Source organism: Trachurus japonicus, chromosome 16 (genome assembly GCF_045865225.1).
Source record: "Trachurus japonicus isolate A0001 chromosome 16, Traja_1.0".
Taxonomy (NCBI): domain Eukaryota; kingdom Metazoa; phylum Chordata; class Actinopteri; order Carangiformes; family Carangidae; genus Trachurus; species Trachurus japonicus.
This window is the reverse complement of record NC_140922.1, coordinates 18,345,484-18,356,886: the sequence shown is the minus strand read 5'-3', so window position 1 is coordinate 18,356,886 and position 11,403 is coordinate 18,345,484. Positions and strand designations below refer to the sequence as shown.

The window sequence follows — 11,403 nt, the reverse complement described above, 5'->3', positions numbered from 1 at the left end:
TCTTTTGGCAAAATCATTATGTACTGATGATGAGTAAGAGGTTGTTGCCCCAGATGATGCTAATCATCCGGGGCAACAACATTTCTCAATCTAGTATAGAATATACATACATGGTGAATGTGACTGTTATCTAACCTGTATAACTACTCAGAAGTATGCTTTTGATATAATATGTTGTTTCTTATGTGGTGTGTTGTTGCCATGTGATGTGCTATTTTCATTTTGTTGTGTGTCTGCACCTGCACCGACGCTCTTTGTGATAAAGTTCCTAACTGAAAAAAAACTTTGATTTGAAAATAACCACAAATCAAAACTTGTAATTTGATGTCTTTATTAAACATAGAGCGCTAACAAAACATAATATTTTCACATAGGAATATGAATGCCTCGTAAGGCTATAAAACTTCACCACCCCATAAGAAGGGGTATATACAGTACTTATAGGCCCATGTCATAAACTTTACAGATCTTTAAGCAGGTTTGCACACTTACAATGGAGTTCAGTCAGTACAAATATCATTCAAAACAAAATTTCCTCATCAGTATACAGCCTGAAATAGGAAAGCTCATGTTCAACTGAGAGGGTGATGGCAAAATCTCCCACTGTCATACAGTTCACAGGTTTCTCATGCACACACAAGCCGAACATAGTTATGGTAAAAGTGAACCCAGTGGCTGGAAAATATAAGGTGACGTTCACCTGAGGTTAAGTTTCACCCTCATGTTTATGTCTCTTGTTCACACCTGCAGCTCTGAGTCCCACCCATTCCTGAAATTGTTTTTTCCACAGAAAGCTTGAGGGCGCTTCACAAGCATCTACAAAGCCACCTACAAAACCTGACTTGGTGTTGGCTCTTACAGCAAACTCTCTCCAAACACGTCCATAAGCCCCTTAGTGAGAATTGGTTCGACATTGAAACAAAAAAAAAAAAGGCAGTGGAGCCTGCACCCTCGTCCCAAATAATGATTCTCTCATCCACATTCCCCACCAGTGACCTTATCCCCATCCTTTGTCTCTGTGGCTTAGAACCAGGCCGATTTTGGTGACGCATCATCGGACAGCCAATGGGCGCTCTTCGTTAAGGGGTCGTGTCCTGCTCCTAGCATCACTGAGACACCGAGGGGGTATTTCTGCCCAGTGATGTGCGAGGGGGAGGGGATAGGGAGGGCGGCGGGGGAGGAGCTTGGCGGCGTGGGCAGAGGGGCACGTGGCGCCCAACGAGGTCTCGGCTTGTCATAGGGCATCACATCAGCCCACGAGCAGGCATGCGCACTCTAAACTCCACACCCTGAGAGAGAAAGGGAGAACGTAGAAGACAAGCTGTCGCAGTCTACCTCAAACCGATCTGCGTAGCAAAGGATCGTGGGAATAAGGTGCCAAACAAAAAAGATTCACATCATGACTCATCTCTGAAATGAAAAAGCCTGCAACTCTTTAACACAGTTGACTACATATTTGCTCTTTAATGTCATCTAGAGACAAGCCGGCCAACTGATATTATCTCTCATCACTTCCGACCTCACATTTCCTTGAGTTTAAGAGTTTCATCTCATGAAAACGGCTGAACAGTTAGCATTTTGGATTCACCGAATAACGGCCATCGACTGTCCAGTTAAACAAGCCTTCACCTTTGTTCCTCTCAGAGCACCTGAAGCCTAAAAGACTGGATCAGCATGTTCTTACATTTTTGCCATCACAAAAGAGCTCAAATGCATCAACTACGACCTTTACATTTGAGCAAAGCCCCACCTACATGGCTACAGGTTTGACTAATTTGGGCTTGCGTGTGAAGAGGGTACACCATCAGGCGGACACAAGAAAAAGCTACCTCACTCAAGACGTGTGCTTCAGCCGGACCACTTCCTGTCGCGTGCAGATGACACCACAGAATCTCTGATACAGGAAATACTGAAGCTCTGCAGCTTCTAGTGCCAACCTCAGGGCTGGTCTTACTCAACTGCCTCTGCAAACTAAAACGATACGAGCTCTGAATTGTCTGGGATGATTTTCAACACTGCTGAACAACCAATATTTGTTCAAAATATTCACAGCTTTATTAAATCATTACAAAATAAAGTAATACATTCATTCATTCATCAATAAAAAGACAGACTGATGAATTTTGATTAAAAGTCTGCACACACATGCAATGTTCAATAAAGTTAAATGTTTGCATTAACATGTAGTTGATACTACAGGAAGGGTTTTTAACCAGGGTGCTTATCTAAGTCGTCACATGTCTTATTATTAAAAAGGACTTTGTATGTTATGTTAAATGGTGTGAAGTCACAGAAAAAAAAGACACCATATAAAAGAAAATAGGTAGTGAGTAGCATTTTAAGTCCCTTTGCAGTTCTATTGTAGTATTTAAAAACATTTAAGTTTTGTGCAAATATTCTTCACTTGAGCTCTGGACGCCTGACACTTGCATTTCACAGGTAAATATATTGACAGTAAATGAGTAAAGCTCCTGATCTGTTCACAGGCTCTGCAGACAAAAAAAAACAAAAAACAAAACAGAAAAACTAAAAAACTGGTTGATCTAAATTTTCATCCCCTTTAATTTTAACCATGTTCTGGGCCTGTCATCACTTCAATACAAGGTACATCTCAGCTGCATGCAGCCTTCCCTTAAAAAGGCATTACTGTTCATATTATTTGGCCATGCTTTGAGCACTGGCAAAAAAAAAAAAAAAAATCACTTAGAATTCTTTCCCCCTTTTTTGTTTTGAACAGTATTGACGGCATCTTGCAGGCATGTACCTTTGTAATGACTGATGCTCAGGCCCAGTTGGCACTCAGCTGGTTTTGATCCCCCACCCAAAACCAGTCACATTAACCCTGTCCTTTCCGAAACCCCCGAGTGAGCCGTCCCCACCAACCCCCTCAAGAGCCCGACAACAAAAAAGTTACAGAAAACACTTCTCAGCAGCCCTGAAGTGTCCGCGCATGGTGAGTGAGGGATACCAGAAATTCAGTGTCTGAGTGCGAGTGCGAGGTGAGAAAAGTGCAGTCCTGGAAGACACTGTTGTGCTTCCTGCTTCCTTGCGCCATCTCCTTCACTTCTCATTGGCTCATCCATAATCAGCATGTTCAGAGTAGTCGTGTCTCTTCAGGGCGCCGGCTGGACCTGGACCTTCTCCGTCATCTGTTTGGCACTGTAGTAGGACAGGCTCAGGCCCATGATGGCCAGCATCATGGCGATCTGGTTGACCGTACGGTCCTGTGGCTGCGTCTGCACCTCGCCGGCAACTTGCCTCTGGAGAGACAAAAACAAACAGCCAAAAAAAGAAAGAAAGGTCAGAGGTCAGCCACAGCCAACAGTGGAAACAATGAGCCATTGAGATGCTCCAGCCCTGAAAAGGCCAGACCTGTGTAAAAGCAAACAGTCGCCACATATTTTGTCTTTAGACGCCTCTTCCTTAAAAGAGCCTCAACATCTGCAACTCTGGTTCCACAGGCCTGTGCCATGTGATCAAACCTTTTGGCAAGAACAGTGATTAAACATTTAGGAGGGGGAGAGATCTCAGCAAAAAAAAAGGAGAACACAATGTCCTGGGCACAAACTAGAGTATGAAGAGCAAAGCATGTGCCCAGAATCAAACTGTGTATTGTAAGGAACGACTGCCTACTTCAGAACATGGCATGTGTATGTGGTTTCCAAATGTACAGCCCCTCCTTGCTCTCCGTGACCCCCGCAGGGCAAGAAGCAAACTGATAGGAATATCTCAGGCATGTGAGACAGCTGCTCACTCTCCAAAATACACCCCATGGCCCACTTCAGTTAAAGAAATTATACATCCACTTAAACACAGCGTCAAGATAACGCTCGACGTCTGGTGATACTAAGGGACACACTACACTGGTTAACAGGATGCTGTTGGAAGCAGCAAACATGCAAATTCCAAACTTTCCCCCTCCCCCCCTTTTTGCAGGGGTTGACTACCTTCAGCTCTTTGGGCCACATCAATTTAGTTATTGAGCTGAGCAAAATGTACAAAGTGGAACTGGCAGCTAAAATGTGGGTCACGGCTACCTGTCCCCTGAACTAAAACCTCAAAATCTGCCATCACCCTGACACAGATGTGTCGGTCTTTATCTTCTTACCAACTCAGCAATAAGTTGGTTTTAAGAGTTTTTTTTTTTTTAAATGAAATAATAATGTTGAACCTGACATTGAAATATTTGTCAATTCAAAGCAAAGAGCTGTGACTGATTCTAGTCCTGTACTTGTCGTTTTTTTCCTTTACCCTATTTTGTACTCTGTCTTATCTTCCCGTTTGCGCCTTTTGTTTGGTTGTTCTTTTTGTTTTTGTGTTAATTGATGTTTGTTGAAGTTTAGATGGATGTATATATTACTATTTGCACATGCAATTAGCAATTCTTAAAAAAAAAAACATAAAATGGTGTATATTGTGTGATGAGTGGGAATGTACAAAACACAGTATATATTTTATGTTTTATAGACTACAGATTTGCGCATCTTTTCGCTTTATTTCTTTTTAAAAATGAGTCATGTAAGTGCACATTGTCCCTCAAATAAGTTTAAAATTGAAGCAAAAATAGACTCATGGTTATAAATGTTCCAGTACAATTACGCAGAATTAGTTAAGTGAATTTACTGTCATGCTCAAGTGTCAAATCTTATGTAACAGTGGGTCAACTTTTGTATGGTCTGTTAAGCATTTGAGTCACTGTAAAGCTATAGGAGGGGACAGCCTTTGTTGTCAAATTAAAAGTAAATGAGCGAACAAAAACTTTTACACAATGGACATGACATATGGAGGATCACTACTGGTGAGTGGATTATGCTGACAGTAAGAGGAACAAAAGAAACTGAGGAAATGATATCACTATGATTAGTGTCACCCCTAATTATACTGGTGATGAAAGCGGATTGTGGGTCACAGAAGAACGCTGGGCCCCTTGTCCGATGGCAGTTCAGATTATAGTCACCGTAGGTAGGATAAAGACATTGAACAGGCAGAAACTTTAACTCCCTATTACACTGCAGGTGGTTGAGTGGGTGGAGATGTATTCAATTTACCATTATAAAACAACCTGTCAGTCATTTTCTTCAGAGTTAATTAAAATCAAATGGTATGAAAGTTGGAGTCAGCGATTAAGACAGGTGTTCATGTGTAAACAGTGGTGAGCTGAACATACCTGAAGGAGGCGAAAGTATCCAGGTGTGAGTCTGCCCAGTCTGATGATCATGTCTGTTGTTGTGGTGTGAGGTGGCTCAGAGAGAAGAGCTGGTGTGGCTCAAGTCCTGGAAAAGAAAATGGAGAATTTAATTTGAATCTGCAGAGCAATCCAAGAGGAAAACACAGTAACAAAAAAGGATGAAGTTACAAAAACAAAAGTACAGCTGAAAAACTCAAATCTAATGCTTTTTATAAGCATCAGCTACAATGGGCTGTCCCTGTTGAACTTTCAGAATAAAAGTGTAGCTGACAAAAGAGGAACAAGACCGCTGTTGGATTCCAAACTAAGCAAAGCCATCTGATCCTGCACGAGGAAGGAACATCTCTTGCCTGAAGCCATGACACAAGCCTCACCATGCGCTGATCCAATATGATCACCATGCACAGAGACCAAAACATATGCAATAAGTTCCTATATCATATGCTTCACATCTGGAATTCTTTTGGGTATGCCCCACTTAGCCAAGTAGGTCAGACAAGAAACCCCCTTTTTATTAAATTATCATGTTTGAACTATATCTGGACCAGAGCAACAGACCCTCTATTCATGCTGCGTCATAACCTTATGCAGCAAAAAGAAAGGGGACAATTTAATTCATTCCACCATGGGCAATCTCATATGTAATCAATTAAGTGAGGTTTTATATGGCTTTTGGACACAAATAGTTGAGACAATATCAGAGAAAAGCTTATGGCAGGATGGATGTCCATCCAACCGTGAGTTTAGAACACAAAGTACCCAAGAGGCAAAGCCCAGGATTTTCACATTTAACACCAAACAAACTAGATAATCTTTACTCGCACAATGTTGGGAAATGGTCGTCTCAGTAACGCATTAAGCCTAAGATGACGTAGAAGAGATTGTACGTTATAAGACACAAACCGCTAGGTGTTCGCTTCAGAAACAAGAACCACCTGTCAAAGCCCATTTTCAGATGGGCTTTGATGGGTGCATCTCAGATGAGGGGGTCCAGGGGAGTTGAGGTGCAGGATTATCGGGAAGGTAAGGCATGTGAAGCGCAAAGGTACCAAGCTGGTTGTGGTTACACCGCTTTAAGAGAAAAAGTAACGCAATCCAAGCTTTAAAAGTTGCTCCTTATGTGAAAAATCGGTCTTAGTCATGAAAACCAATTGCTTGGGATTCCTCACCTTCGAAAAATAAAAATGCCAGAAAATGCCAGTCCAACTGGACAGCAGGACCTTCTACTTCCCCCAAACACGCTGAAAATCCAAATAAAAGCCAAATGGTGATGAACTTGAGCTACTGAGAGCTCCTGCGCTGTGCTCCGCCTTTTTATACAACCCTGCTCTCACCCAACCAGATCTACGAGCTCGCCCACAAAGCCCGCCCACTCCCCCAACACATGCACACTGCTGTCGAAATGCATTACTCTCTGTGGGTTGCTTTCCCAAACACACCCAGTTCCACCTCCTTCCAAAACAAGTCAAACCCTCAGTGAGCTGTCGGATATGATTTGGATGACACAAGGTAAAGTGGAATCAAACAAAACAATGGAGCGCAACAATGCTCTCTCGCAGCGTGCATGCCTCAGTGTTGGGTTACATAACCAGCTTGATGTGTCCATCTGATCTGAAACTAGGGCAGGAATTAAAGTCAAAGACCTCAGGACTGTCCACTGACCACCTGATAAACCTCCAGGTTATAAACAAGGGGAAAAAAACCATCCCTTTTTTTAACATTTAGTTTCAGTGAGTGTTTTAAATGTCTTGAGTGACTCCATGTGTTAGCTATATAATTATGCTTTTCTGTTCCCCTGAAGCCTGAACAAATAATTTGGGACATCCGTGTTTACATCATGCAGTTTGGGTTTTAAAACGTTTAACTCATATGGGATCTACAAAAATACAGCATGAGTCAACTTCCTATGGTGAATAGTTTTGTCATTAGTAAGCATATAAGTCACACCTTCAGCAAATACTACAAGAAGTCAAAGACACTCTTAAAGTGACGCCAACGTCTGATCTGCAACAAAGAATTATCCAGGAGATCTGGTTTTACTGTCAAACAGGAACCAAATAATGCACATTAAACCACAATGTAAGCTCATTATTGGAAGTTAACAGCACCATGATTAGAAGATTTAGTTGGATTAAGTTGGTGGATGACTCCCAGCAACTCAATCTGATACGCAGGAGCCAAGAGAAGTTAAATACCTACTATAGAGTTGGAACATATGCAGAAAGGGAGTATAGAGTTTGAAAACTTGCTGCAAGTGACTGACGTCACATTTTTCTGTATTTACACTCTGTCTCGTATCAGCCGGTTTCAGTCCTTTATTTACTTTTCTATCTCTCTCTATCTATACCAATATGATAATTGAATTCCCAATAAACCAATTCTCACTTGCATTTTTCTGTCAGACAATGTAACAACTTTGAAACAGTGGCTTAATTGTGGCCCATCAAGACCTATAACCACCCCAATAAAAAGGAGCTTCACTAGGTCATCTGTCACTAGGTGCTTTATTGATAAAGTTGCTAAAGGAGTCTGAAAAGATGGTCAATCTAGTGAGATATGTGATAAGTTGGGAACAGTGTAGGTAGTAAACACCCCCCAACTCAAATCAGGAAGCGTTCATAGTTACCAATTTTTTCTGAAATGCAACGACCCACAGGAAAACTCCGAGTCAACGCTTGAGCAGCTGACCAATGGCGTGACTTCATGACTTAGTCACACGGCATTTGGCAAAATTTTTAAAATGCTGCAACTTGATCACTCAGTCAGTCATGGACATTCACGTTTATAGAACTGGCAATGCAGTTGTGGTGCAGCCCCCAAAATAATGGCTGAGGTTCTGCCGAAACCATTTTCCAGTGATCAATTGACAATCTACTGTAGTGCCAGGCTTTCCAACAAGCTGGGTACCTTCAATGTGTCCACGCTGCCAGTAGCTATCATTAGAAGCAGTGATGTGGGCTTGCTTCCATCCCACTTGCTAGATGACAGGACAACACAGGGAATGGCATTACCTCAAACAACAACACGCACTTTCACCTCATTCACCTTTTTTTGTTTTTTCTACTCACAAACTAAAACTGAAAACCAGCCGCTTGCTGGGTCATGTATACATTAACGTCCTGCTTTACACACTTCAAGGACGATAAATTCATTGAAGTGTAGGAGTAAGAACATATAGATATGTAAAATGTCAGTCACTCTGTCCTGTCATCTTCCCCTGCTAATTAGTTGACTGAGCAAATACCTCAGATGGTTTAAATGCTTTAGCAGGTTTGTATAGAGCACACACGGTGCAGGTCAGCTCAGGCTCAGGTATCACTAACGTGTAATGGAAACAGTCAGTTTGTCGGCATGTCAAAAAAAACTGTGGCGCACTCTGCCAGTTTTACACATGTAATCTAATTTAGCACATCACAAGGAGATTTGAAGACGCATGTTTACAATTCACACCATTATTTCTCTAAATCTGTCCGTGTTCTGAGCAAATCGAATCAAATCACACACTTGGGCTCAGCTGTTACTCAGAGGTATGCTTATACGGGACACCATGACAAGTCAGAACTTCTGAATGCAGCAAACACCAGCAGCTGATCCAGCTGCTGAGTAAGTTTGTAGGTGTGGCTCACGACACGCTTGGTGCAAATCCACGTGAATCACCTGCAAACTATTCAGGTTGATCTGATGAGGCAGAACATAAATGAAAGAAGGCGTGTCTCATTTGTGTTGCACTTGTGGTCAGATTTCAAAACACTGGCTCAATGAGTAGGTGGGCTACTGCATTAACAGCTGGACTCTAAGCATAGACATCAGAGACGGATGTCTGCTTAATGATCAAAATGATATGATGAAAAGGAAATACAAAACTGATGTTAATCTAATTTGTGGGAATAACAAAAGGCGGATTATCAATCTGTCATTCAGGAGGTTTCTCAGCAGAATGCAATGACTACAAGGAGGGTAAGACTGAATTCATTTAGGCTACGTCATCCCTCAGAGAGTTTTAGAAAAAAAAGGATAAGAAAAGAAAAAACACTTAAAGATGTCAATCAGCATTAAAGCCGCACGTGAAAAAGGGCCCGTAAACATTTACTGGGTACACTGTGTACCATTCTCCAAGTGTCCAATCAAATTCAGTCATTGCCGCTTCCTCGCTCTCCTTGTCCCGCCTCCTAATGTCACTTTTTTTTTAAATCCCATCCGCAGCCCATCCACCCACGGCAGGGGTTCTCTGGTGAGTGAATGTAGTAGTCGACAAAAGCCGAGCTGTCAGCCAGACAGTACAGCGGGCACAAACTCTCCAGCCGGGGAACAAGCAGTTCAGGATTACAACATCATCACCATCGACAGCCCCACTGTCTGTGTGGCCGTGGACTCGCTGCACTCGTCTGCCTGGGAATCCTCCACACTCATGACTGTAGCATGTTCATGACTGTTGCCATGGTTTCTCTGTGTTACCAGGCTCTCCATCTGCACAAGCTCTTATTGATGATGGCAAATATGAACAGAGGCCTATTTATGTCTGTTTTTACTGAATTGTTTAACTTCTGGGACAAATAGGCCTATTGTGAAAATTAATTTCGTCAGGATTTAAATTTAAAAACATTTCCATAGAAATGAATCAAATAAAGTCACTGGCAACTAATTGTTTTACTAATGTGGGGGAATGAACCACTTCTTCAAATTTGTTAGCTACAACCTGTTTTGTGCATTAGTGGCAGACATAGCCTACTTAAGGTAGGCTATACGTGACAATGAAACCCAAGAAGTGGCCTCCATTTTGGGCCCCCAGCTGTGCATGAGGAGGCCAACATGGCTGACACAGAGACCCAAAGAATACGTTCTTGGTGAAAGTAACAGACGGATAAAGCTTTGTCATTTCAATGAGCCAGAAACCATTTGCCCATCCACCGTCACACAAAGCCTCCAACCTACTAGGCCCACACATGTGTTAAAATCTCTTCCAGGAGTGAAAAGTGAACCAAAGTCCTCACATTTAAAGATTTGACCAGCTGTTCTCAGCTGGTCAAATCAAAAACCTCCAGTCACAGCAGATTAAGAGTTAACATAATTTGCATTGGACAGACTCCACCTGTATTTCCAAGAAGATTTACCTTCCAGGATCTATATCTATACTGCCAGAGCACTAAATGTATAGATGACATGCCATGCACAGGAGAACTTCACATGTGGGTCAGATAAGAGCAACTGTAAATATGTGCCACTGATAAGGAATGTTAAGACCCTGTTTTAGCATACAAGTCACAAAAACATGATATTTTCAGATAAACTCACACTTTCAATCTGTATTAAAGATGATGGAATTAGAAAACACAAAGAAAAAGTAGCCCAGACATTTAAAAATTAAAAATGGTCTTGGATCAATAATGGACTGGGACACTCCTCAATCTGCAGTGTGGTGGAAAAGCAGCCCTGCACTTTACTGCATGGACATGCACAAGAAATTCAAGGGTGAGAAAAAAAACCCTCATCTCAATTGCCTTTAAAAAAAAAAAAATCTTATTTTAAGTAGCATTAAAATGCACGTTATTGCCCCCAAATGGATTACAAAAGGATGTACTTATTCCAATCAGTTGCATTAGCCCTTTATTTCGTTTCCCCAGTCCGATGATAATTTACTTCCCTACTGCAACAGTTTTATCTGGATTTCTGTTTTTCTTTTCTTTTTTTAAACCTCGTGTAAAACCGATTATTTTTCACCATTAAACATCTGATTCACTGTACATTCACGATGGTTTAAGTTTTTCAACAATGTCAGCATTTTCTCTTTAAATAACGATGTGCAGCGAACGAAAACGATGCTCCGAGGTTTAAAAAGCATTAACATTAAGTTTTAAAAGAGAAAACAAAGCTGACAAACACACCACATCAACTTTTCCACAGACAATGGGACACTTTTTCTTCCATCTATCGGACGCTACGTGTTGAAAAGAAACCTCGTGTAGCTACACTTCTTTTTTCCATCAGACTGGGTGTAAAGTAGCCTACCAGGTGTAAATGTTTGCTCTTACCTGCTGCAGCTGCTCTGGGGCTTTGGGGCAGTTTTTGGGGCCGCTGGGTCAGCTTGGTTTGGGATGGTACACTGTGTTCAGGCTCCAGTCTTTATAGGAAGCCGGTAACATGTTCTATAGGAGAGGGGGGTGGGGCACTCACAGCCCTGCAGCACACACAAAGCATGCCACTGTGCATGTGAAACA

At 41.9% G+C, this 11,403-nt stretch overlaps 1 protein-coding gene across 1 annotated transcript; it reads right to left on the bottom strand.

Annotated features, from left to right (window-relative positions):
• Nucleotides 1–2,032: 2,032 nt before the first annotated feature.
• On the bottom strand, nucleotides 2,033–9,598 carry LOC146972309 (transmembrane protein ZNF593OS-like). Its single transcript, XM_085802564.1, has 4 exons — nucleotides 9,527–9,598; nucleotides 8,096–8,165; nucleotides 5,168–5,256; nucleotides 2,033–3,260 (listed from the first exon to the last, which is right to left on the bottom strand). The coding sequence occupies exons 1-4, from the start codon at nucleotides 9,596–9,598 to the stop codon at nucleotides 3,114–3,116; spliced, it is 378 nt and encodes a 125-aa protein (XP_085658690.1). The 3' UTR covers nucleotides 2,033–3,113.
• Nucleotides 9,599–11,403: the final 1,805 nt, after the last annotated feature.